General features: G+C 45.6%; 2 protein-coding genes across 5 annotated transcripts in view; both read left to right on the top strand.

Annotated features, from left to right (window-relative positions):
• The window catches only part of rreb1a (ras responsive element binding protein 1a), a 73,268-nt gene extending 46,449 nt beyond the window's left edge, over window positions 1–26,819 (top strand). For all 4 annotated transcript variants that reach the window (XM_037757648.1, XM_037757649.1, XM_037757647.1 and 1 more), the window contains 18 exons: window positions 1–66; window positions 150–372; window positions 477–546; window positions 1,620–1,709; window positions 2,400–2,563; window positions 12,704–12,845; window positions 12,948–13,102; window positions 14,717–14,906; window positions 14,995–15,258; window positions 16,609–17,092; window positions 17,176–18,928; window positions 19,556–20,064; window positions 20,146–20,325; window positions 21,422–21,595; window positions 22,216–22,380; window positions 23,115–23,242; window positions 23,683–24,406; window positions 25,081–26,819. The exon at window positions 1–66 is cut by the window's left edge. In XM_037757648.1, the coding sequence (XP_037613576.1) occupies window positions 1–66; window positions 150–372; window positions 477–546; window positions 1,620–1,709; window positions 2,400–2,563; window positions 12,704–12,845; window positions 12,948–13,102; window positions 14,717–14,906; window positions 14,995–15,258; window positions 16,609–17,092; window positions 17,176–18,928; window positions 19,556–20,064; window positions 20,146–20,325; window positions 21,422–21,595; window positions 22,216–22,380; window positions 23,115–23,242; window positions 23,683–24,406; window positions 25,081–25,739 (6,140 nt within the window). In that variant the 3' untranslated portion in view covers window positions 25,740–26,819. The remainder of the gene's footprint in view (window positions 67–149; window positions 373–476; window positions 547–1,619; window positions 1,710–2,399; window positions 2,564–12,703; window positions 12,846–12,947; window positions 13,103–14,716; window positions 14,907–14,994; window positions 15,259–16,608; window positions 17,093–17,175; window positions 18,929–19,555; window positions 20,065–20,145; window positions 20,326–21,421; window positions 21,596–22,215; window positions 22,381–23,114; window positions 23,243–23,682; window positions 24,407–25,080) is intronic.
• Window positions 1–27,920, top strand: part of LOC119480982 (NACHT, LRR and PYD domains-containing protein 12-like) — a 705,305-nt gene that overhangs the window by 634,086 nt on the left and 43,299 nt on the right. The window lies entirely within an intron of this gene.

A 27,920-nucleotide genomic window follows, 5' to 3' on the forward strand; every position in this document is an offset into this window, starting at 1 on the left:
AACGAGAAGAGATAAACGAGGAGGAGTCGGATCTAACGGAGGAGAAAACGCACAATAACCTCAAAGGTACCGTACGCACCAAACCTCATTCAAAGTTTGACTAATTTTAGCCCAAGAGTTTATTTACAACCTCAAATTTGACGATGTAGCGATCAACGGAGTGATGGAGGAGGCAGCGAGCGGAGGAGAAAAGCTACAGAACGGCGATCGAGGAGGAGGAATCATGGGAGCTGAAGGAGGAGGAGACCTGTCCTCCATCAACGCCATGATGTCAGCGGTGATGTCAGCAGCAGGGACCATCAACGGCGGAGGAGATGGCGAAGGAGCGAGTGGAGTCACCTCAGCCAACTCGTCCGCCGGGCACTCCCCGAGGTGACTACATACCGGCGTTTGTGTTTTTATGAATGAAGTAACGGCGATGTGTAAACTGATGTTGCCACGCCGATGCCTGACACTTTCTTCTTCTCTGCCCGAAGCCCCTCCCCTACCAAGTCGCTCACGGCGGCCATGAGAGCCCCGCCCAGCCGCAACGCACGACGCACCCAGGTACGCACGCACGCGCACGCACACACACACACCTAATCGTCTGTTCAGTCTCACACTCATCATCCTCTTCTTCTTCTTCTTCTGGTGATTCCAAACACACGAGACGCATCACTCTCCTAGATTCCTCTCCTTGATTCCTCTCCTTTCATCTCCTCTCCTTGTTTCTTGTCCTTGTCTCCTCTCCTCATATCCTCTTTGTCTCCTCTCCTTGTCTTCTCTCCTTGTTTCTTTCCTTGTCTCTAATTCTCTCCTCTCCTTTCCTTTCCTTTTTTCTCCTCTCCTTGTCTTCTTTCCTTGTCTACTCACCTTGTTTCCTCTCCACTCATCTCCTCTCCTTGTTTCTTTCCTTGTCTCCTCTCCTCATCTCCTCTACACGTCTCCTCTCCTTGTCTTCCTCTCCTTGTTTCTTTCCTTGTCTCCTCTCCTCTCCTCATTCTTGCCTCATCATTGTGGTACATCTCTCCTCTCTCATCTCCCATCATGCACTGCTGCATTCCATGCCGCATCATCACTTCCTGTGGCTGAAACAGGAAAAGAGGAAGTGCTGCTTCCCTCTGTGTGTGTGTGTGTGTGTGTGTGTGTGTGTGTGTGTGTGTGTGTGTGTGTGTGTGTGTGTGTGTGTGTGTGTGTGTGTGTGTGTGGTGTGTGTGTGTGTGTGTGTGTGTGTGTGTGTGTGTGTGTGTTTGTGTGTGTGTGTGTTTGTGTGTTTGTGTGTGTGTGGTGTGTGTGTGTGTGTTGTGTGTGTGTGTGTGCTAATGAGTCTCTCAGGCTGCTTATTGTCAACAAAATGACCCAAACCAACAACACGTTAGTCCGTCCCTCAACTCCGTCTGACTTCCTGTCTGTGTGTCTCGGCTCATTGGTTCCTACTGACGATGTAAATATCTAGTTTACAAGTAGTTCATTTGTTTGGGACTATTTCCAACGGCGGATTAATCCACACCCAGTGACACAGCGAGGCTCATTAACATGTGTACACTATATAAATATGTGTTTGTATATATATATATATATATATATATAAATGATATATGATGTTTAAGTGTAACTGTGTGTGTATTATTTTCTTTCAGGACACCAAAGACGACAGCTCAGCTTTTATCTGTCCGCTGTGTGACAAGGACTGTCAAACACAACACTCGCTCACAATGCACATCAGACAGGTTAGTACTCCCTGAACTACTAGGGTGGGTGCCCATTAGTTGTTTCGTAAATTAGAAAATTGTCCAAAAAAAATCAGAAAAAAGTCAAAATCTAAATGTCTGAAAAAATGTCTGAAAAAAAAGTCCGAAAAATGTTTGAAAACTATTAACTTAGGAACTTCAAATTGGGTGTGATGGTTGACAGTGTGGTCTAGTTGTGCCTTTTGGGGGTAAGAAGTCCAGGGTGCCCAACATTTTTGACATTTCAGGCATAAAATGTGATTTTGTTCCCACTATATTACTAAGTAAATGTGAAGTGTTATACTCTCTTACTAGTAGTTGGTGTAGCAGCTGGACCACGCAGGACACCTGAGCAGCGCGTGGCGGCGACCTCGCTGAGCTGCTGTGTCTCTCACGCGTGTGGTGTTCACACCGATAGCGTTGCTGCTTCATAATGAACATTTCATTTCACTATAAATGTCATTTATATGTACCAGTGCTCAAAGTTCACATGATAATAACGTTAAGCGTTAACGCAAATTATTTTAAATTTCTCTAACACAATCATTTTTTTAGAGGTTGTAGCGGCTCAGTTTTAAAGCCAGAGTGAAGATACTGGTATCATATGAAACCAGTAAACCCGATGAATCCATCGGTACCGACCATGTCATACTAGCTTGTTGAGAACAGGAATGTACTTCCTGTCTGCAGCACAACGCCGACGCCGGAGCGACGGACCATTCCTGCAGCATCTGTGGGAAGTGCCTGAGCTCGGCCTCGTCGCTGGACCGACACATGCTGGTCCACAGCGGGGAGAGACCCTACAAGTGTAACGTCTGTGGACAGACCTTCACCACCAACGGCAACATGCACAGGTACACACACACACACACACACACACACACACACACACACAACCCAGGAAGTTAGTGTTTAACCCGGTCCCCAGTCAACCATGATGGGAGCACAAACTGGGGCAGTTACACAGGAAGTGGGAAGATGACTTTAAACCATCCATCGCCCCCACACACACACACACACACACACACACACACACACACACAGACAGAGAACCCCTCCCAGTCATTTCTCAGTGAAGCCCAGCCTCCACCATTAGACTCAGCGGTCCCTGCAGCAGCATGTGTGTGTGTGTGTGTGTGTGTGTGTGTGTGTGTGTGTGTGTGTGTGTGTGTGTGTCTTTGAGTGTAACATATTAATTCATGTCCGACCTTCGTTGACCTCTGATGGGTGTAGATGACCTTGCATGTTCAAAACAGACATAATTCGACCAATCAGAGGAGAGATCCAACAGAAACATGGAAAAAAATCCATTCACCTATGTATTGTGATTTTTCTTCTTTTTATGATTTCTAAGTAGATTCTTTAATGTCAGAATGGATATATCTGCTTCATCTGAGTCTATGTGGAGGTAGAAGGAAGTTACCGCTTTTATTGTGGTAGTCTGAGTGACGTGACGTCATATCCGTTACGTATCCGTCAACCAAAACAAACCTCAGAGAGTCTAAAGCGTTGGAGGGTCGTCGTGGATACGACCTGCACCCTCCCATGTTAAATCCAGTGTGGTAAACACTACACATCCAGTAAAGGATGGAAACACTTTGGGTTTCACACATTGACAGGAAAAGCAGAGCTACACAGAGCAGAGCTAAAGCTGCATGCTAACTTCTAAAGGACAAAATGTGTCCGAAAATAATTCTGAAAAAAGCCTGTAAAAAGCCGAAATATCTCAAAAAAATATCTGAAATATGTTCGAAAAAAGGCAGAAAGAATTACAAAGTATGTCCGAAATATGGCCCAAAATATGTCAGAAAAAAGGCCGATATATGTCTGAATAAAAATCTGAAAAATGTCTGAAATATTTCTGGAAGAAATGACTGAAAAATGCGATAAAGTAAGCAGGAAACGTTATGGTATGGCGGTAACGTGGCGGTGGAGCCGGCTGTCGCTCTCGTCTCCGTGGTCAAATGGGCCGACGCTACAACTGTAGAGCACCCAGATACTGACATTTGTGTTCTCTGCATTGAAACGGCCCCGATGGAGCTGACCATGGATGGATAAAGAGAACGGAGCTGACGGGAGAGCTAGAGACCACCTTGGAGAAGTTAGAGGAAGTAGACACGTGGGACTACGTCCGCTTTTCAAAATAAGATGTTAACAAAGGGAACTGTATATACAAAATACATCTATGGAAATCAGATTGATGGATTATATTCAGCAGAAGTATAAAACATTATAAATTAAAAACACTAATCTGTGAGGGGAATGTCTTTATTTTTTATATTTCTGGGTTCCTGGATAATAAATACGTCCTGACAATGATCCTGATATATTTGACTTCAGGACGTCTCTGACTACAGACATGCTGGAAATCAAACATTTTAACTGGATTCATTTAGAGATTTTCCAAAGTAAAAGTCCCTAGAAGAGAATGATTCAGCTCGTTCCCTTCATGGACTAGAGGTAAACAAGTTAACAATAAATCAGAATATCGAATCTTAATACTTAAAAATCACAATCCATATGGAATCGGCACCGAGGTATGGTGATGGTACTGAATCAGGAGAGAGGTGGATCGTCCCAGCTCTAATGAAAAGCAGAATATTTGACTCTGTTTGGGGTTGATAATGGAACAGCAGCGAGGTTGAGCTGTGATGACGAGCTGTGAGTTTTAATGAAACAGGCAGCGTGTTTGGGACAACAAGAGGAATGTTCTGAGCGCCTCCCTCTCGTCTCTCAGTCATGGGGATGGTATGAGGAGGTGTGGGCAGGAAGGAATGACTGTAGGCTGACAGACAGAAATCTGTTGGATGTCACTGACATTCTACTTGATTATTGGTGTTTGTGTTTGGTAGTGAGAACTCCTGTTTCCTGCCCATTAGAGAGGTAAATGAACATCAGCAACATCAACACCACATTGTCACAATGGTTCCATAGCGCCTCCTATTGAGTAGTTTCACCTACATGTATGAAATTTGGTAGGTACACAGAATGTACCATGTTGAGACGTAAAAAAAGAAGCATCTTGGAGGTATACCGTAAACCCAACAGGAAGTCCGCCATTTAGAATTTGAGGTCTTTTTTTGACCATTTCAAGGCGCTGTGCTTTAACAAACTCCTCCCACAGATTTAACCCGATCAACTTCAAACGTTGTTGGTACGATCTAAAGACCTTTGTGATGAAAAGCTGTCGAAAGCTTGAGTTTTTATTGAAGGACGTTGCCGTGGCGTGGCGGCGAAAAAGTGCAATTTGTCATTTCCTGTGCCACTCAATCCTCGCAGGAAATAACGTCTAATTTGTGCGTGCAGTAAGAGAGTGAAAGATACTGGTGTCATATGAAACTAGAGAACCTGATGAATCCATCGGTACCAACCATGTCATACTAGCTGGTCATGAAGGAGGCTAAATAACGCTCCAAACTTACACTACATTTTGTCGAGGAAAAACTGTCATGTCCACTTTCAAAGAGGTCCCTTGACCTCTGACCTCCAGATCAGTGAATGTAAATGGGTTCTATGGGTACCCACGAGTCTCCCCTTTACAGACATGCCCTCTTTATGATAATCACATGCAGTTTGGGGCAAGTCATAGTCAAGTCAGCACACTGACACACTGACAGCTGTTGTTGCCTGTTGGGCTGCAGTTTGCCATGTTATGATTGGAGCATATTGTTTATGCTAAATGCAGTACCTGTGAGGGTTTCTGGACAATATCTGTCATTGTTTTGTGTTGTTAATTGATTTACAATAATAAATATATACATACATTTACATAAAGCAGCATATCTGTCCACTCCCATGTTGATAAGAGGATTAAATACTGGACTAATCTCCCTTTAATGTTCATTTAGAACAGATAAAGAAATGTGTGATTAATTTGTGATTAATCACGATTCAATATTTTAATGGATTGACAGCCCTAACTATAAGATAATAAAAGTGATGAATCACAGCCGATAATATCCATTATTACAGCCGCATACAGCTAGCAGGAAGCTGGAAGAACCCGATGTGTCATATGAGCGCGCCGGACGGTGCGGTTCATTATAGGGAGGAAAATAACTCTGGATTCAGCTCTTAGTTCATTTTACTACTTTTAGGACTTCATGATTTAAATGAGGGATATTGAAATGTTCCTACTAGGAAGTTGATTTACAGACGTCTCTTTATACATCCACGGACTCGTTGGTGTTTTCAGTCCAAAATGGTGGCAGCGCTACCGCAGCGCCATCTAGCTGCACCAGAGTTTCGCCTCTTTCCTTTAACTGTAAACTAAAAGTTGGCGGCGTGGTTTCGTGACTCTCTGCTGAAAGAACTCACTCTGGGGAATAACGAGGCCTCCTGCAGGCCGCCGGCGGTCTGGATGCTGATTTCTGAATTTTATAAAACAGAAAAGAAAAGAAACGGCACCTTTTTTTTATTATCATTATTTAGTTCTAATTTACAAAACAAACTACACAAACCGAGAGGGAGGGAGAGTTGTAGAGCTGCTTTATTTTCTGGCCTGAGTTCACTCCACATGCTGCTGTAGGAAAATAAAGAGGAGGCCTGTGTGGATGGAGAGTGGAAACGAGAAGCAGAGGGAGGAGGGAGAGAGACGAGGAATCCATTTTGCAGCAGAGGATCCTTTGAAATGTGAAACGAGAGATTTTCCTACTCGACCGTCTTCAAACAGGCGGAGAGAAAGACGGGAGGGAAGGGGGAAGGGAGGAGATGAGAGTTTGATGTAGGCGATGGATGGAAAGAATCATGTGTGATGAATTTACATCCTGGTTTGGCAAAATCTGAAATGTTTTGCTGCCAATTAAGAAGACAAATTTAGAGAATAAAGTTAAAAAAAGGCCCCAAACTTGTGTTGCATACAGAGGAGGAGAAGCAGCGCAGCATCCCTGAAACATGAAACCAGTTCCTCCAGGTTTCTGAGTTTTAAAGGCCTGAAGGCGTCAGACGTGCTCACAGAGAGACGATGATGCTTTTTCCATTCAAACATCAACTTTATTCAAAGTTTAGAAAAATAAACTTTTTTAAATACAAATTGGCGGTGCATATTCCCAGCCTTATTACCACAGGTCAACACTGACTACAGAGTGTCTCTCTGGGCCCTTTGGGCTCTCAATCCAGCAGAACACAGCTCCCAACAACAGCTCAACCAGTGCTGGATCTGAGAGCCGGATACAGATGTTGATATCTGAGAGGTTAAAGAAAGCCAATAATTATATATGAGCTGATGTTAATGTAGAAAACTCAACATAAACACATTATTGATCCCTTCAATTTTGAGGGGGACATTTAAAGTTGTTTCACATGTTTTTATTGCGAAGCATCAAGATAACAGAACATTATTGTATTTCCATGAACACACATAGGAAGAACACACTTCCAAAAATAAATACATAAAATCAAAAAATAAATAAAATCAAGAAATAAAATAAATAATTAACATTTTAAAAATCAAAAGATAAATAAATAAAAAAAGAAGTAAAGAATAAAATAAATAAATACAATTTAAAAAAAAAAAAAAAAAAAAAAAAGCTAATAATCAAACATCATTTTATTGCCATACTCCTTTTCTATATAAACAAACTAATAATGTCAATATAGGAAGAACACACTTCTAAAAAAGAAATAGATGAAATAAAAAACAAAAAACAAAATAATAAATAACATTTTTAATTAAAAATATAAATGAATAAAAAAATTAAATAAATAAATACGATTTAAATAGATACATAAAATCAAATATAAACTTTTGTTGTTTTTGTTTTGTTAATAAAACCTTATTGCTTTGCCATGCTCCTTTTCCATATAAACAAACATAATGTCAATACAAATAGGAAGAACACACTTCCAAAAATAAATAGATCAAATAAAAGATAAATAAAAATAAGTAAATCATATTTTAAAATTAAAAAGATAAATAAATAAAAATAAAATAAATAAATACAATTTAAAAATAAAATATAAATAAAATACAAAATAAACTTTTGTTTTTGTTTTGTTAACAAAACATTATTTAGTTACAATGCTCCTTTTCTATATAAACAAACATAATGTCAATACACATAGGAAGAATACACTTCCAAAAATAAATAGATAAAATAAATAATAAGAATAATAAGGAAACATACAAATTAAATAAATACTATTTTTACTATATTTAATTTTACATTTAAAAAAATAAATAAAGAAAATACAATTTAAAAATAAATAAATAAATTAAAATAAAATAAATAAATACAATTTAAAAATAAAATACAAAATAAACTTTTGTTGTTTTTGTTTTGTTAACAAAACATCATTGCCCCATTTCCATATAAACAAACATAATGTCAATACACACTTCCAAAAATAAATAGAAATAAAAAAAAAAAGAAACAAAAAAATAAAAAAAGATTTTTAAATGAAAAAGATAAATTACAAAAATTAAATATAATAAATAAATACAATTTAAAAACTTGTCAGTGCTCTCTGATGGACGAACAATGTGATGGAGACTGTTTCTAAATTACTGCAAACTTCGGCAATTTAATTATTTTTTGTTCAACATACCAATAAATCTGCAATCAGCAAATACTGTATCTGCTGATATATAATTTGACAAAAAACAAAACTCTTAATTAGTAGCAGGTAAATATGTCTGTTTTGTTTTTAGTAGACGATCAGTCGTGTGCCTAAAAGTCCACTTGTGATTAAAAGCATAATTAAAAGTTTGACAGAACAAAAAGATTAATAAAAGTGCACCGATACAACATTTAATATTTGAACACAAAAAAGTATTCAAAGAATGTGATTTGGCACTAATCATAAGGAAAATAGAGACCTCATTAATTTCAGTTAATTCTTAAAGCAACATAGAAAGTCACAGCGAAACAAAAAATCTGTTCAACATATATGAAGAGTAAACTTTACAATAATAAATTAATATTTAATTAATATTTAGATTAATATTCCCTTTTATTAAAACCAAATTACACAGTTCTTTCTAGTCTTTTTTGTTTTAGTTATATTTTGTCCAGTTTTTCTGAGACTTAAAATAAAAATAGACGTCTAAATCTGGACAAACTCCATCCCTGTATTGATCATCACATCGTCTTCTTATCGACTAAAAACTTTAAAACTGTCGAGATGTTTAATTTTTCACTTTTACGAGTCAAAGTGAGAGAAGAATAAAGTGCAGCAGGAGATGGAGAGGACCAGAGAGCAGCAGCATCACATGAGCCGGCCTCGCTCGGCCCTCCCGTCTGCTCTGTTGTGAGGCCGTTGGGCCCGGTTGCCATGGCGAGGCATCCCATTAGCCTATTATGGGCTGGCAGCGGTGTGCCGAGCCGCGATTGGCTCTCGGAGGCTGCTTGCATGTTTGAGCCGAGCAGAGAGGAAGAGGAGAAGTGCTGGAGTGAGACTCAACGGCGTCCCCGTGGTGATGTGGAGGAACTGCAGGTGGTCAGACACACTGGTACTACTGTTAGTACTGCTGTTAGTACTACTGTTAGTACTGCTGTTAGTACTACTGTTAGTACTGCTGTTAGTACTGCTGTTAGTACTACTGTTAGTACTGCTGTTAGTACTACTGTTAGTACTGCTGTTAGTACTACTGTTAGTACTGCTGTTAGTACTGCTGTTAGTACTGCTGTTAGTACTACTGTTAGTACTGCTGTTAGTACTACTGTTAGTACTGCTGTTAGTACTACTGTTAGTACTGCTGTCAGTACTACTACTGGTACCACTGGGGACTGCAGTATTAGTGGATTTCCTGTCTTATAAAGGGGTCAAATGTAGTTTCAAGCCTTCTTATCGTTTATTTTGTGTTGAATATTCTTGAATATATTTGTGGGGGTGCCTGCAGCAGGTAGTACTCCAGCTCAGGAGTACTTGTTTGTGGATATTACTAGAGTACTCGTGTTAAATACCCGCTGCACATAGAGTGGGATGTGTGGGATGTCCCGATAAAGTTACTCCAGTCATGACAATACTACTACTAGTAGTACTATTACAAGCAGTGCTGCTGTCACTGCTTCTAGTACTACAACAAAGAGTACTGCAACTACAACCAGTACCAGTACATTATTACTGCTATAACTACCACTTCTGCTGCTACTCCTCCATTGTACTACTGCTACAGTACAGTAAAGACTACTACTACTGTTATTACTAATAATAGTAATAATAATAATACTGCTGCAGCTGCAGGGCTGCTTGTACCAATACTACTACTACTGATACTACTACTACTACTACTACTACTACTTTTGTTGAGATCTAAGTGTATTTTGAACTTTTTACAGATAGAAAGTACCTCTTCTCTTCTCTTTCTCTGAGATGCTTGCTGGTTGTATCACTACTACTACTACTACTACTACTACTACTACTACTATCAGTACACCTACTACAAGTACTGGCACTACTGTGACTACTACTGCCAGTACATACAATATACTGCAATAAAACTGCTACTTTCATTGCTACTACTACTAAGAATAGTAATACAGCAGTTGCACGGCTTGTATCAACACTACTACTACTACTACTACTACTAGTAGTACTACTGTCAGGATGAAGTGTATTTGAACTTTTTGCAGATAGAGAGTACTTCTTCTCTTCTCTTTCTGTGAGATAAATATTTGTAGTACACAGTCCCGACAAATAAAACTAGTGGTAGTATTTTTAATATATTTGTATATCTCTCGTGCATGCTCACTTCTAAAAGTTACTACAGTCATGAAAATACTACTATAATATTACTGCTGTTACACGTAGTGCTGCTGTCACTGGTACTAGTACTACAACTGAGAGTAGAATTAGAAATAATACTACTGCAACTACAAACAGTACTGCGTTATTACTGTTACTCCTCTCTCACTACTGTTGTACTTGTGCTACTCTTATTGCTACTACTACTACTACTACTACTACTACTACTACTACTGCTACTACTGCTACCGCTACTACTACTACTACTACTACTACTACTACTACTACTGCTACTACTGCTACTACTACCACTACTGCTACTACTACTACTACTACTACTACTGCTACTACTACTACTACTACTACAACTACTACTACTAGTACTACTACCTGTACACCTACTACAGGTACTGTAACACTCTGTCACATACAATATACTGCAATAAAACTGTAGTATTGTGGTCTATATGTACACTGACATGTTGAGTTGAGCAGCTGTTGGCGACACACACACACACACACACACACACACACACAGCAGGATTGCGTCCCTGCTGACTCGGCGTGATTCCTGCTCTCTGATTGGTCGGTTCAGGGGGTCACAGTAGAAGACTTTGCTCTCTGTCTCTTGTCCCGCCTCCTCCTCCTCCTTCACTGACCTGATTGGTTAATGAACAACTTCCCGTCAGCTGGCCTCAGATCTGCTGACTGTGTCAGGACCTCTTATGGGCGTCCAGCCTGCTGCCTGTTGGGTCCTATTAATAGATAACATCTAATCCCTCCTCTCCTGCTCCCTCACCTCACCTCCTAGATCTTCCCTTTCTCCTCCCCTCCTTTCCTTTACTTGTTTCCTCTCCTGTCCTCTCTCCTTTCCTTACCTGTCCTCATTCTCTCTTCCGTCTCTCCTTTCCTTTCCTTGCTTCTTCCTCCTCTTAGTCCTCCTCCTCCTCCTCCTTCTTCATCCTCCTCATCCTCCTCCTTATCCTCGTCCTTCTCGTCCTCCTCATCCTCGTCCTCTTCCTAATCCTCACCCTCTTCCTCCTCTTAGTCCTCCTCCTCTTCCTCCTCGTCCTCGTCATCCTCCTCCTCCCAGTCCTCCTCCTCCTCCTCCACCTCTTCCTCCTCCTCCTCCTCCTCCTCCTCCTCATCGTCGTCCTTGTCATCCTCCTCCTCCTCCTCCTCCTCCTCATCGTCGTCCTCCCCCACTTCCTCCTACTCCTCGTCTTCCTCCTCCCAGTCCTCCTCCTCCTCCTCCACCACTTCCTCCTCCTCCTCCTCCTCCTCCTCCTCATCGTCGTCCTTGTCATCCTCCTCCTCCTCCTCCTCCTCATCGTCGTCCTCCCCCACTTCCTCCTACTCCTCGTCTTCCTCCTCCCAATCCTCTTCCTCTTCCTCCTCCTCCTCCTCCTCCTCCTCCTCCTCCTCTTCCTCCTCCTCTTCCTCCTCTTCCTCTTCTCCCTCCTCCTCCTCCTCTTCTTCCCACTCCTCCTCTTCCTCTTCCTCTTCCTCCTCCTACTCCTCGTCCTCCTCCTCCTACTCTTCCTCCTCCTCCTCCTCCTCCTCCTCTTCTTCCCACTCCTTCTCTTCCTCTTCCTCTTCCTCCTCCTACTCCTCGTCCTCCTCCTCCTACTCTTCCTCCTCCTCCTCCTCCTCCTCCTCCTACTCTTCCTCCTCCTCCTCCTCCTCCTCCTCCTCCTCTTCTTCCCACTCCTCTTCCTCTTCCTCTTCCTCCTCCTACTCCTCGTCCTCCTCCTCCTCCTCCTCCTATTCTTCCTCCTCCTCCTCCTCCTCCTCTTCCTCCTCCTCCTCCTCCTCCTCTTCCTCCTCCACCAGGTGTACATAAATAAAATGTCTCCTTCGTCACCCAAGCCAACCCAAGTACATGTTTTCCACTAGCAGCTAGCTCACGCTTTATAGCTAAAGCTTTTTAGTTCTGTACCAAATGACTAGCTACATAGCCACGAGCTAACTAGCTAGTTATCTATCACCTTGATTTAATATATCTTTATTATTATAGTGTTTAGTAGTCAGAGGTTAACCCCTCAGTGGTTTAATATATCTTTATTATTATAGTGTTTAGTATCGAGTGATTAACCCCTCAGTGGTTTAATATATCTTTATTATTATAGTGTTTAGTAGTCAGAGGTTAACCCCTCAGTGGTTTAATATATCTTTATTATTATAGTGTTTAGTAGTCAGAGGTTAACCCCTCAGTGTGGACCTGTGTCTACTCCTTCTCACTCACTTTACCTGCTAAAGGAACAGCTCGTAGTTTGAACGTGACCCCTGACCCTTCATGTCTCTCTCAGACATATGAAGATCCATGAAAAGGACCCGGCCAGCGGTCTGCTCCCCGTCAGCCCCCCCTCCCCCAACAAACGCCGCCGTCCATCCGTCAAGAGGAGGCAGAGTCCGGTGGAGGAGGACGGAGAGGAGCCGCCCAGCAAGAAGGTAGAAACACACACTGAAACCTCCTGGACACCAGCCACCTGTAAGACGAATAGTGATGGTGATGGTGTGTTAATGTGTGTGTGTGTGTGTGTGTGTGTTCAGGTGGTGGAGGACGCGGCGGCGGAGGAGTCGGCGGCTGCAGCGGCGATTCGTGGAGGTGAAGAGGAGCTGCTGCCCTGTCCAATCTGCTTCAAGACCTGCAGCTCCAGACTGGAGCTGGACGCACACATGGACACACACCCCGACACCGCACTGAGGTACACACACACACACACACACACACACACACACACACACTGATGTTTGTCCTCTTATCTTGTGGGACAGTTTACTGTAGTACTGTACTTAAGTACACGAAGTACTAGGACTTTACCTGAGTGTTTCCATCTTCCTCTACTTCTACTGTTCTACAGTTCAGAGTTAAATGTTGTACTTGTACTCCACTACATTCATTTGATACCTTTAGTTACTTTTAACATAAACAAAACACATGATATGATGAAGTACTACACTACTCATCTACCCAGCAGGACACAAAGTATCTAAACCAGCTCCACATTGAAGAACTACAATATTAATGTACTCTCGTCTCTCTGGTTTTTAACCGTCTCCATCTTGGTTTTGTGGGATTAGCCTGCACTCACACACCGGTGTGACGCTCAAAAACACACACATGCAGGCCCACACACTGTGTACACAACACAACACACACACACACACACACACACACACACACCAGAGTGAGAAGAGGAGGAGGAGGAGGAGGAGTGATGGAGAAAGAGGGAGGTGGAGGGAGTTCAACAAGTGCCGGTCCACATATGGTCACGTGTGTGTGTGTGTGTGTGTGTGTGTGTGTGGGTGGGTGTGTGTGTGTGTGTCCCCTCTCCTGCCCCCCCAAATACCCTCCGAGGGGATTACACACACACACACACACACACACAGAGAGGATGTGATAAGAGTGTGTGACTGTGGCAGACAGTGAGCAGCTGTCCTCTCAGCGATTAACAGGACCAGCTCTGCCACCAGGGGTTATCTCTGTCACACATAAACACTCTTCCATACAAGTGAGGACCCTCGTTGATATAACACATCACATCTCCTCTCATTTAAACTCCTACCGTAGAACAGCCTCAAAGAAGTGAGGAAGAGCTTTCCAGAACCAAAAGCTCCCTCTGAAGGTTTAACATTGAAACACGTACATCTACTCGTAGAGACACGTCACCACCGAGCATTCAGGGATGCAACCAACCATTAATTAGGGCGATCATTTTCAATATCAATCGTTTAGTCTCTAAGATGTCGGAAAGTAGAGATCGCAATCCTCCGGAAACCGACCAACTCGGAGATCTTCAGTTAACTGTCATATAAAACAGAGAAAACAGCGTGACAGAAGATGGAGGACAGAAGAAGAAGAAAAAAGAAAAGAATACATAAAGGAAGAAAAGATGAGAAGAGAATAAAAATGAAGATAACGAAAGATAATAATAAAAGAAAAGAAGTAAAGAAAGGAGAGGAAGGAAGGAAGGAAGGAAGGAAGGAAGGAAGGAAAGGGACCATCTTGGTTTTTGTTCGTCTCCATCTTGGTGTTGAACTTTGGTTCTTGTACATCTGCTTGTGTTTAGATCATATTTATTTGTTAGATGAAATGATGGATTTTGTAGGATAATATTTTAGTTATTCTCAAAGTATGGTATTTATAAAAAATATAGTTTTGGTTCCAAACTCAGGTATCATGTGGTTACTAGAGAGCAGTTTCTGCAGGTATTTAGAAGCAACCAAACCATTACACGTATTGAAGTCACTGCTTTCTGCTCCACACTCTCAGGCAGGTCAATCCTCCGATGTAAGTTCCCTGCTTGTGTGTTTTGCAGGTGTGATTTCTGCTGCCTGTCTTTCCGAACTCACCGTGGTTTGTTGCGCCACAACGCGGGGGTTCATAAGATTCTCCCCCAGGACCCCAGCGGCCGCCCCTTCATCCAGAACAACCCCTCCATCCCCACCGGCTTCAACGACCTCGCCTTCATAGACTTCTCCTGCAAGAAGTTCGCTCACATCGCACAGGTATGGACACACGCCGCCGATTAGACATCAGTCATGTCGTGCCGTCGGTTTTTAGGGTCAGTATTAAATCAGCTCTCTTTCCCTTCAGGTCTGGTGCGAGACAAACCTTCGTCGCTGTATCAGCAAGTTCCACCGGTTCGTCTGCGATTGCTGCGACAAAGCGTTCCCCCTTCGCTCCGCCCTGGAGCTCCACAAAACCACCTCCCATCCCGACAAACCCACCGCCAATGACACGCAGGAAATGGAGGAGGATGGAGCTGCAGAAAACGGCAGTCCGGATGTTGAGAAAGAAGTCCTGTACTCGGAGCAGGCCGGCTTCTTGGAAGCGCTGGGTCTTCAGCACGTCTCCAAGGTAAGATTCTATCATAGCGGCATACAAATCCCTTAATTCACCGTATTCAGCGGGGTAGGTTGAGGCTCTTTTGTTATTCCTCACACAACTGACTACAACACCGTGAATGCCTCCAAGAAGAGACTCAGAATGTTCACCATTATTCCCTAGAGGTGGGAAAAAAATCAATGAAGTGGAGGTAGAAGGAAGTTACTGCTTTTATTGTTGTAGTCTGAGTAACGGACGTCATATCCTTTCAATAACTAAAACACAGTGGGCAGAAAGCATGGATGTATTATTAGAACGACGAAGTATAAAACGTTGGAGGGTCGTCGTGGATACGACCTGCACCCTCCCATGTTAAATCCAGCGTGGTAAACACTACACATCCAGTAAAGGATGGAAACACTTTGGGTTTCACACATTGACAGGAAGAGCAGAGCTAGACATTACGGCTAAAGCTGCATGCTCACACGTGGGATTACTTCCACTTTTCAAAATAAGGTGTTAACAAAGGGAACTGTATCTACAAAATACATCTATGGAAATAAGATTGATTGGATTATATTCACCAGAAGTATAAAACATTATAAATTAAATAGAAAATCCCACTAATCTGTGAGTGAAATGTCTTTATTCTTTGATTTCTGGGTTGCTGGATAATAAATACTTCCTGACAATGATCCTGATATATTTGACTTCAGGACATCTCTGACTACATACATGCTGGAAATCAAACATTTTTACTGGATTCATTTGTCTAGTGTTAAAAAAGTTAACAATAAATTGTAATGTCGAATCGCCACCCAAGTGTTGTGATGGTATCGAATCAGGAGATGAAGGTGAAAGACACACAGAAGTCCTCTTGGAGAGAACGTCTTGTTGGCTAATCCATAAATTGTTTGGTCGACAATATGTGAGAAAATTAGCATTCCAGCTTTCGAGACCTCAGGTTGACATATTTAAATATGTTTTCAACCCAATGGGTCCGATCAGGATGATAGAAGACAAAGAAAAGCAGCCGATCCCAGCTGACAGTGGGTGAAGGCGGGGTTCACCCTGGACAGGTCTCCAGACTATCACAGGCTGACACATAGAGACAGACAACCATTCACACTCACATTCACACCTACGGGACATTTAGAGACAACAATGTCTTTGGACTGTGGGAGGAAACCTGAGAACCCGGAGAAAACCCCCGCTAACACGGGGAGAACATGCTAACTCTCCACACAGAAGCCGGGTTTGGACCTGCGACCCCCTTGCTGTGAAGCTGTCGTGTTAACCACTGAGAATGTTTTGGATAAATGTGAAGACATAAGGATGCAGCTCTGGAGATGTCCTCTGACGGATGCTGTCTTTATTTCTCAGGTGAAGTCTGGTCCCACAGATGATGAGATCCATCAGGCCCACCTGGACAGCATCAAGGTGATCCACGTGGAGCCGCCGTCCTCCAGCCTTCCCCAGGAGCCGGCCTCAGCCTTCCTGTCCGGAGGTCTGGGGTTGGCTCTGGGTCTGGGTGTGGGTCTGGGTGTGGGCAGTCTGGCGGCCCTCAGCATCCCGCTGCTGGAGGCCTCGGGCTCCGCCTCCGCCCTGCACGGCCTCTCCCAGAGAGAAGCCCTGAGCCTGCTCTCCCTGCAGCCCTTCCAGTCTGGCTTCCTCCTGCAGCCTGACGGGGGCGCCGCCACAGCCAGCGCCGCCTCATCGGGGGTCAAACCCGGAGAGGCCGGTGGAGCCGGGATCATGGAGCTGGCAGACATCCAGCAGATCCTCAAAGTGGCGAGTGCAGCGCCGAATCAGATGGGACTGACCCCGCCGCCTCTGGCCAAGGCTCCAGGATTTGCCGGAGGTCAAGGTGGGTGTCGGCTGAGTGGTCAATCAACAGATCAATAGTTCCTAAAAGACTCTGTGCATAACATTTGGTTTCTTCTCCTGCAGGTCAAATCCAGGGTCAGAAGGCGATGCCTCCATTGAAGCCCAAACCTCCCATCACCCCTCGCTCCAGCCTCACGGCGACGACTCCTCCCCCCCTCCAGAGCTCCCAGCAGGCCTCACTGGGCTGCATCAGCCCCAGCCTGCCACCTCCCACCCCCTCTCTCTTCAAAACACCCTCCTCATCCTCTTCCTCTTCATCCTCCTCTTCAGCTGGCAACGGAAGCCAGTTGGACGCAGAGTGTATGAGTGACGCTCACGCGCCTTTGTCTGATTCGCCGCCAGCTGCGTCCACGGCAGTACACGAGGAGGCGGGGCTTAGCGGTAGAAAGCCAGGAACCAAAGGGGGGAACAACGCCAACGCCGGCTCGGCTAAAGGCTCGTTCCCATGCCGATTCTGCGACCAGGTGTTTTCCTTCTCTGGCGTCCTGCAGGCTCACATGCGCTTCCACCTCGGCATCCTTCCACATCAGTGCAACATCTGCGACTACGTGGCTCCAGACAAAGCCACGCTGATCCGACACCTGCGGACACACAGCGGCGAGCGGCCCTACGTCTGCCGGGTCTGCCATTATCCTTTCACCGTCAAGGCCAACTGCGAGCGCCACCTCAGAAAGAAGCACTTCAAGACCTCGAGGAAGGACATCGAGAGAAACATCAAGTACGTCACCTCCGCCACCACCGCGAACCTCGCCGCGGCAATCACTTCTGCAACAACCACCACCACACAGGACACGGAGACGGGCTGCACCGGAGCTGAGACGACGTGCCGGTTCTGCGGCGAGGACCTGAAGACCTACCGGGCGCTGCAGATCCACCTGCGCACACACAACGGCTGCCAGAGGAAGCCGTTTGAGTGCCGGCGCTGCGGCGCTGCCTTCCTGGCCAAACGCAACTGCATCCATCACCTGCTCAAGCAGCACCCCGAGGTGCAGGAGAGGGAGATCGAGGAGCATATCGCCACGCTCTTTCCTGCCGGCGCACCCGTCGCTACCGTCGCCTCTGCCCGAGCCGCTCCGGTGAATCAAATGACACTGAACGGGATTGGTCAGCCTCCGATTCAGGCGCTCCAAGCAGTGAAGGTGGAGGAGCTGGCTAACGTGGTTTATCCTGCAGAACTGGACCAGCCGCTGGACTTCTCCGCCAAGGGTCGTGGAACCGGCAGCCAGGCGGGGTCCCCTGGGGTCAAACTGGAGAACGTCTCCCCCAGCTTCGACTTCTCCTTCCTGGACCAGCCCATCGATCTGTCCATCCCCAGCAAGAGGCAGAGGAGGGAGGACAGGGAGAGGAGGGAGATCAAGACGGAGCAGAGCGGCAGCAGCATCGTGGAGCAGCAGCAGGCTTTGGCTCTGGCTCTGGCTCTGTCCAAGGAGGAGAAGGCGGCGAGCGCGCTGCTTCCTCTACACCCCCACCCCCAGCTCGGCTGCTACCAGCTCCCCCCCGGCTCCACCCCTCCCCCAGCATCCCTCCCCAACCTCAGCAACTCTTCCCGAGTGCAGCGTCTCAAACCGCTGCTCCCCAAACCCACCGCCTCCTCACCCTCCACTGCCCTCAAGGAGCTCCCTCCTCTGGCCTCCATCGCTCAGATCATCCACTCCGTCTCCGGAGCTCCAGACCTGCTGAAGAGAGAGGCCGCCGCGCTGGAGGTCAAACCGCAGGCGGTTGTCGCCTCCTTTCAGCCCGACTCTGCTGCAGACGCCCCGGGACCCTCGGCTGTTCTGGAGACACAACGTAAAGAAACGTCAGAGGGATCCTCCAGGTATGTGAGCTTCATTAATAACTAAAACAACTTCCATCTTCACAGCTGCTGCATTTGTCAAACTGACACTGAAATAAGGTTTCTGTTTATCAAGAGAAGCTAATAGATCGGACTGTTATTTTTAGGCAACAGGAAGTTACAGTGGCTATATTTTGGCGTACTACTCTTAGCAGGTTAACCAGATCCACCTCAGATTTGGTCACGAGAATGATGAGACCTTCATGATGCCGGAAGGCGAAGCTTTTGAGTTTTCGTGAAATGCCGTTGCCGTGGCGACGCATAGTTCAACCTTGAAACAGGAAGTTGTTTTTGAGGGGTTAGGGTTGTTTCAAAACAAACGAAACTTGGCGTGCACACTTTTGTGCTTGGGTGGGGCAAGGGGGGCTCGGTAACAAAATGTCAACGAAGCAGCCCTCGTGGTACGTTTCACCTACATGTACACAATTTGGTAGGCACATGTATCAGATGTAGACTTAAAGAAATGTCTCTTCAACGGCAGGAGAGGGAAAGTCGGTTTCTACTTTTTATTGTCTACCAGAGTGCCATTACTGATTCTACCACCAGATGGCGCCAAAGTAAAAGAAATAAAATTGTATTGTGCTCTTTTTCCTCGTCTTTGTCCAACAGAAAGCGGTCCAGGAAAAAAGCTGCTGCCCTGGCATTGAAGGAAAAGGCCGTTGTGAGCGGCGTGGGCAGCGGCGTGGGCAGCGGCGTGGGCAGCGGCGTGGGCAGCGGCGTGGGCAGCGGCGTGGGCAGCAGCCTTGGAAGCGGCCTGGGATTTGGCCTGGGAAGCGGCCTGGGAAGCGTCCTGGGAAGCGTCCTGGGAAGCGTCCTGGGCAGCGTCCTGAGTAGCGGCGTGGGCAGCGGCGAGGGCAGCAGCCTTGGAAGCGTCCTGGGCAGCAGCAAGTGCAGCGGCCTGGGCAGCGGCCTGGGCAGCAGCGAGGGCAGCGGCGAGGGCGTTTGCGGATTTGGGGGAGGCGTCGAAGGCGTCGTTGGCAGCGGTGCCGGCGGTGGTGGTATCGACCTGGAGTCCAGCGGGGAGTTTGCCAGCGTGGAGAAGATGCTGGCCACCACTGACGCCAACAAGTTCAGCACCTACCTGCAGACCGGAGCTGCAGACCTGGAAGGAAAGAGAGGTAGGAGGAGGGACGACACAGTCAGACTGGATGATTAAATGATGCACTGAGGCTTAACTGAAACCCCCTCCCTGTGAACAGATGACAGAGCAGGAGGAGAGGAGGAGAAGGAGGGAGGAGCGAAGGAGGAGGTGAAGCCGCCGCAGTCCAAAGGGAAGAAGAACGCCTACTCCAACTCTGTCCAGAAGATGACCTGCCCCTTCTGCCCCCGAGTGTTCCCCTGGGCCAGCTCCCTGCAGAGACACATGCTGACTCACACCGGTAATACACAACACTAACATCGACACACGGGGGCTTTGTTCAGGTCCCACGCTGGTTCCATGTTGGCCCAAAGTGACACAAAGCCTCATTTAACTGAATAACGAACATTACCTCTTTAGAGCCTCTAATCACAAAGGACTGATAACTATCTAGAGTTCTTAAATGTACTTCTTCTCTGTTGACCAGAGCATTTGAATTTAGCTGATAATACTTTTGTAATTTTACTTAAAGGGACTGTTTGTAACTTTTTAAGCGTATAAATGTACCGGGTCGGGACACACGCGCGCTCGCATATGCGAGTTTGCATGTGGCCGCTGCCTCTCCTCCTCTGCCTGCTCGCCTTCACTCAGACAGAGCGCGCGTTCTCGCTCAGCTCGCTCCACCTCTAGACGTGCATGCTGCTCACCCCACACTGCAGAAGAGTTAGTTTAGCTCTGAGAATATCTAGTGAATGTTCAGTGGACGTTTGTGCAGAAATAACTGCTGCAGCTCCTCCAGACCAACAGAGGTTTCCCGTGTCTTGTGAAGTGACGGGGCTCCGCAGAGAGACACGTTATCGTCTCGTTACCGACCGGGTGCCGGTGTCTCCCTGCTCTCTCCGGCTGTGGGCGGAGAGAACAGGAAGACATGCTGCAGAGCCCCGCTGCCTCAGCCTGCACTGAGGCAGGAAAAGCCAACACTAGGATCAGATCTAAATCATGTTCATGGAGAGACCTTCGTCTGGTCAGCTAACATTACTGCCAAGCAGCTGAAATATAGAGTGATATTGTGCTTTTAGCTGACGTGTGTCTCCTCAGGATGCTGACTTTAGTTGATTTCACGGCCACAGGTGAAGCTGTTAAGAAGCATTTCGGAAAGTTACAAATAGTCCCTTTAAGTAAACTTTTAAATGCAGGACTTTTACTTGTAATGGAGTGTTGTATTGGTACTTTTACTTAAGTAAAGGTACTTTTTGCACCTACTTCTATGTGTCCAGATTTAACTGATTTACTGTCTAATTATCTTCTTTATTGGAAAAGTTCATAAAAAATTAAAAAATCAAAGAAACGTTGGCCGGAGGTCCCACTCCTCACTTAAATCCTTTGACTTTCTTCAGGCCAGAAACCTTTCCCCTGTCCGAAGTGCGACGCCTTTTTCTCCACCAAATCCAATTGTGAGCGCCACCTGCTGAGGAAACACGGCGTGACCCACCGAACGCTGCGACGCAACGCTGCCCTCGCCAAGAAGGACGGAGACGGAGAAGGAGACGAAGGCTCGCACGAGAGCGCAGGTCAGAAACACACTCACGTAACAGTTACTTAAACAGCATTAAAGGGACTGTTTGTAACTTCTAACACGTATAAATCATTGCTGGTCGGTGTCTCATGGTCGCTCGCGTGTGTCTACGCTGTTCAGACTCAGACTCCATCACAAACTACAGTGAAGCACCAAAACCTCTTGGTTGTATCTAGTGAAGCCCGTCTGTTAAACAGTGTTGGCCGCGGTCGGAGGACGCGGGGGAGACCGTAGCTTTGGTCTCCAGGACCGGAGTCTCTGCTGTACTCTGCTCCTCTTCTCCTCTGCTCCTCTGCCTGCCTTCACTCACACACCGCGCTCCTTCTCTCTCTCTCTCTCTCCACCTCTCACGTGCATGCTGCTCACTCCACACTGCAGAAGAGTTAGTTTAGAAATATTTGAATCGATTGAGAGCCTTAGTTCCAACCTGTTCACACATTGGCTATAAAAAACATTGAAAGGTGTAAAAGCTTACATACAGTCCCTTTAAAGTTTATCTCTTGGAAAAAGTCTGAAAGTTTAGTATAATTTTTGAAGAGCAGAATCCAGTCTTTGTCTTATTTACTGACTGACTGACTCGTCTGTATTGAGTATTGGTTGTGTTGTGTCCTACAGAGAGTCAGTCAGAAACGGAGCAGATGACACCAGAAGCACAAGACCTCAGCAGCCTCAACACCTCCACCGACTCCGGCTCCGCCCTCACACCGGAGAGCCCCGCCCCTTCAGAGCAGCAAGAGGAGGGGTCCGTGCAGTCAAGCCCCACCCACAGATCGAGCTACGGTTAGTCATCGGAAAATCATCATCGGATTAATCAAAAAGTTCATCAGCAACATGTTCAAGTATTTGTATTGTATTTGTTCAAGTCATTTCTCATAATGTTCTGGGGAGTTGTTCAGACAAAACAAGATAATCGAGGGCATATTTTGATCCCCATTTTCTGACATTTTCTGAACTTAATCAAGAACATAACCTGCAGATTAAGTGATAATGAACATAATTGTTAGTCGCAGCCCTAGATTCAAGTGTTTCCATTAAAGGACTGGATTACTGGAAGCTAAATTTGGGGTAAATTGAAGCATCTTGATTTAATGTTATGTTGTTGTTGTCGTTATTAAGTTGAGGTTGGACATCCGTTGGTTGGTGCAGTGGTTAGTAGTGGTCGCCTCACAGCAAGAGGGTCGCAGAGGAGCCCTTCTCTGTGGAGTTTGCATGTTCTCCCCGTGTTAGCGTGGGTTTTCTCTGGGTTCTCCGGTTTCCTCCCACAGTCCAAAGACATGCAGGTTAGGTTAACTAACTTCGTCAGCCCTGCCTATTGGTAAAGGCAGCAACGTGTTATTCCCATCTCTGTCTCGGCTGTATACCGTCTAATAAAGGCATAACATGTCCCAAAAAAAACAATCATATGGTTAGTTAGTTGACACATTTGATGGTATTTGTATTACAGAACCTTTTATTTATTATTACACACATTCATTTTGTTGCATAATTGATCCATGTATGAGTGTATGCTGCAGGTTGCAGTCCAGCTGCCGACGATGCAGAGCAGGAGGAGACAGACACCACGGAGCATCCGGACCAGCAGGGGGCGCCAGAGACCACAGCAGCACAGGGAAGACTGCCTCCACAGAGCAACAGCACCAAGGTATGACTATGACTTGACCCAAACTGCATGTGATTATCATAAAGGGGGCATGTCTGTAAAGGGGAGACTCGTGGGTACCCATAGAACCCATTTACATTCACACATCTGGAGGTCAGAGGTCAAGGGACCCCTTTGAAAATCAGCCGCTCCTCGTCCATGTTGCGACGCGTCACTAGCAGCCAGCTAGGACACTCCAATAGAAAACAATGTAATCAAGCTGATTTTGTCGCTGACGCTCGCTCGGGCCGCATCCAGTTAGGACACGGTGTTATGGTACGTGTCCACAGGGGCGTTTCTCATCGCGAGGGATCGCCTCGCTTCCCAGCACCGTACCTTTTAGTTTGATTATAAAACAAACAGGATGGTTGAGACCAATCTGATGTTGATAAATCATCCGTCTACATTCAGTGTTGATTTAACCTCCTTGAATTCTCCTTCAGGTGGAGAGCGCCGACGATGACGACTGCCACAGCAACAAAAGTCTGGACCTAAACTTCGGCAAAAAGCTGATCGACTTCAAGCTCTCCACGTCGTCAGGCCCCGCTCAGGAAGAACAACCCTCCCTACCAGCATCCTCTTCCTCATGCTCCTCCACCTCATCATCCTCTACCTCTGCTCCACTAATAGCAACAGAGATCCAAGAGAAGGAGAAAGGTTCTGCAACCTCCTCCTCCTCCTCCTCCAGCAGCCCCGCGGTGAAGCAGCAGCCGGAGTACAAACATGTGTGTCGAGTGTGTAAGAAGAGCTTCCGCTACGCCACCACCCTCGCTCGTCACGAGAGGGCGCACCTCTCCGAGGAGACACCAACTCCGGCGCCGGTGGAGGAGAACCCGCCGGTGAAAGAGGAGGCGACGGAGAGCAACGCCGCCAAATCGCCAAAAGAGGAGGGGGAGAAAGAGGAGGAGCAGAAGATGGCGATGGAGATGGAGGTGGAGGAAGCAGGAGTGAGGGGAGGGGAGAGCGAGGGAGGGGAGAGCGGGGAGTCGGAGGAGGAGGAGAAGGAGAAGGAGGAGAGGAGTGACGAGGAGGCGTCAGAACCAAAGAGTTTAGAGGGAGGAGAGGCGTCAGGAAGACGAGTAGACAAGAGGAAGAAGATCTGTAATGTCTGCGGAAAGAGATTCTGGTCTTTGCAGGACCTGACCAGACACATGAGATCACACACAGGTATCTATACATGCTACTCGCCCTAGATTATCTTTTATTTCTATTTTTTTATTTTAATTTACTTTATTTCTTATTTAATAATTATTATATTTTTTTATTGTCTTTATATTTTCTAAATTTCAATTTATTTGTTTTTCTTTAAAACATTGAAACTTTGTTTGTTTTTTTACTGATTCATGTTTATTTATTAATAGTGTTTATTTTATTCTTTGCATAATATTTTTTTAATTTTTTTTATTTCTCATTTATTTTTTTTCATGCATTTTATTATTTAAAATGTATTTTTGTTTATGTTGAAATGTTTTTTATATTTTTATTTAATGAATCTATATTTATAATATTTTTATTTTCACTGTTGTATAAATATTTATTTATTTTGTTTCACTTAATTAAAATTTAATATTTTTATATTTTTATTTTCAATGTATTTCTAATTTGCACATTTAAATATTGTATTAATGTTCATTTTTGTTTGATGTATTTTTATTTTTCTGTTATTTTGTTATTTAATGTATTTTTTAATTCCTATTATTTTAACATTTTGTTGTATTTATATTGTGTATATTGTGTATATAGTGTGCATGTCTCTGTTATTCCATCGTTTGCTTCCTTTGTCTTTGTGTTATGGATCTTCTTTCTGCATATCAATCCCTCCTCCCTCTGTTTTCCTCCAGGTGAGCGGCCCTACCAGTGTCAAACCTGCGAGAGGACTTTCACCCTGAAGCACAGCCTGGTCCGCCACCAAAGGATCCACCTGAAGCCCCGCGGGGCCGACGGAGCCTCGGGCGCGAACGACGACGCCAGCGAGGACGGAGACTCCTGCACCCAGACCCCGCCCTCCACCTGCCCCCCCTCAGAGAACGAGAGCGATTGTGGCAGCGGCGCCGCTGGGGGCAAGGAGATGGAGGAGGAGGACTTAAAAGAGGAGGACGAGGAGGTCGACGGCGCAGAATCAGCCACGTTGGAGGTAGAATGCCTCGCGAAACAAGCAGAGTCAGAACCGCCGACGACCGCCGCCTCCGAAGACCCGAACGCCGGGGAAAAATCTGAACTTTCTGCAGAGTCTGCGGCACAACGACCCTCCGCTGACACGACTCCCAGCCAACAAGCTACTGACACAAAGACAACTACTAGTGACGACGACCTGAAATCGACGCCCGAATCAAACCTCTCCAAAGACCCCTCTCCCTCATCCTCCAGCTCTCTGCCGGAGGAGTCCGTGGCAGCTGCCCCCACAGAGGGCTTCATCCAGGGGCTGCTAGACATCCACGCCAAGCCCCCTCTGGAGCACATCCTGCCCAACGGAGAGCCTCCTCTGGTGGGGGTAGACTGAGGGGAAAGTCCCCCGGCAGTCTAAACCAACGTCACCACAGTGCCATACGGCGGAACGACGCTACACCATCGATGATGTTGATGATGATGCAAAAACCAGCCCGGAAAAAATATTTTTGATTGAAAGACGAAAACCTCGTTTTCTTGAAGTGCCTTACTACTAGTCCTACTTCTAAGAGATGCTTTTTGCTATATCTTTATCTGCATTATTACGGAGGATGGATCTAATTTTTATAGCTTTTTATGATGACAATGATTTGCATTACTATTTTTTTGTGCGGGGAATCTATATTTCAGCAATAAAAAGAATAAAGTTATGATTTATTATTGTTCTAGATTCTGTTTGAGACTTGATGATCAACTTAGGAGACGCAGGGGGACAGACAAAGACAGAGATGGACTGTCAGTATCTGCGTTTATTTTTCTGTATTTAAATCACAGCTGGGCTCCGGCCACACAACGGAGACCGAACAATCCCATATTACGATTTGAACCAGCTTCGGATTTGACAGCGGACTAGTCAGGGTGGGGGAACTTCTTTTGGCGGCGTTCCAAACTTCACCAGCCACTTCTCCAGCTTGACCAGCCGTTTTGATATCTTTGGTAGGCTGCCACGGTGGCTGGTTGAACCCAGTTTCACCAGCAACACGATGACTTCCACCGGTGGCTGGTGGTCGTCTCTTACTGTGCGACAACGGAAGCTTTTTGTAACTGGAAAACACAAGAAAGGTCAGCACTTCGCCTTCCTTTCTGCTCGCTTCCGCATCCATCGCCGTCTCTCGGCCGGCTCACGAAAAAACATTCACAAACTTGTCATCAGATTTCTGTGTGAAAATGAACTTTTGAAAGGGCAGATATTGTGTTGATCAGTTTGTGTTCTCCATGTTTTTTTTGTTTTTTTTAAAAACCCGTCACACTATTGATCCCTTTATCCTCAAAGCCACCCTCCGAGTTGGTTTGTCTGTCAATAATTTCTCATTCATAATCATTCTCAGTTGATTCCATGTGTGTACAGAGAGGTGAACATGTGGCACGTGGTGTTAGAGTATTTGGGGTTGTTTTTTTGCGTGTGTGTGATTATCAGTGACCTTTAGGTGTCGGGGGGGAATTCTTGTGTTTTGTGTTTTTGTTTTTTTTTATAACTGAACAAATCAATTTTTTTGTTGTGTGTGCACGAATGTGTGTGACGTCCACCTGTCTCTCATCAACGCCCTCTAGTGTTCCTCCAGGGTTTATCACAGGGCCTCCAGCGCGCTAACGCTCTTTCCACGGCTAACCTGTCACCCAGGTTCAGTTTACCTCACCTTCTGCTTTCTAACGGCGACCATTCAAACAACAGAGGAGCAGCTGTGTCGGCTTTCAATCCGATGTCTTCCTAAACAGGGCTAGCAGGGCGAACTCTTTGCTAGCCTGGTTAGCGCAGTGAGCCTTAACACACACACAGCGCTCAGTCTTCACCGCAGCCTGACTCTAGCTAGCTGTAGTTATTAGCCCGTGGTGGCTAAACGGACATCAGCCACAGAGTCAAACACGAGCTAACTTAGGCTACCTGACGAGACCAGACACGTTAACCGAGCTACGAATGCCTTAACTTGCTTTATCTCTCTGGTACGGCCAGTTAGCCCCAGCTAGCTCCCATCATTAGCCTTAGCATTGTGCAGTAGATCCTTATTTATCAAGCACAAACACATGCTAGCTAGGGCTGACTGACCGGACCGGTTGATCAAGCTAACGCATCGCTGAGTTGGTTAACTGCATTTAGCAGGCCTAGCTAGTCTCCTTCCAGTATTATCTTGAGTTGGCCCTGGACCGCTTTAGTACCATTTGTCCTTATTTAGTCTTCTTCTATGTAACAGTCAGCTTGGAGGACATGTCCCTCTTTCCTGTCCACCCAGAGACAAATTGAAGAGCCTTTTTCTACATTTCTACGAGACGTTTACTTCAGCTGTTTTTGTAACGCCTAAACTGAACGGTCAGATACCCGAGGACACGTGGTTATGGTTATGGTTATGGTTATGGTTATGGATTTGGCGCTAGAGACAATCAATTGTAATTTTCAAATGGAAACCGGAATATACATTTTTCAAATCTCTGTATGATTTCCAGAAGGAGCTAGATGACGGGGTGAAATGGAGGGAGGGATGGATGGAGGGATGGAGGGATGGATGGATGGGAGGGGGAT

Source organism: Sebastes umbrosus, chromosome 21, assembly GCF_015220745.1.
Source record: "Sebastes umbrosus isolate fSebUmb1 chromosome 21, fSebUmb1.pri, whole genome shotgun sequence".
NCBI classification, from domain to species: Eukaryota; Metazoa; Chordata; class Actinopteri; order Perciformes; family Sebastidae; genus Sebastes; species Sebastes umbrosus.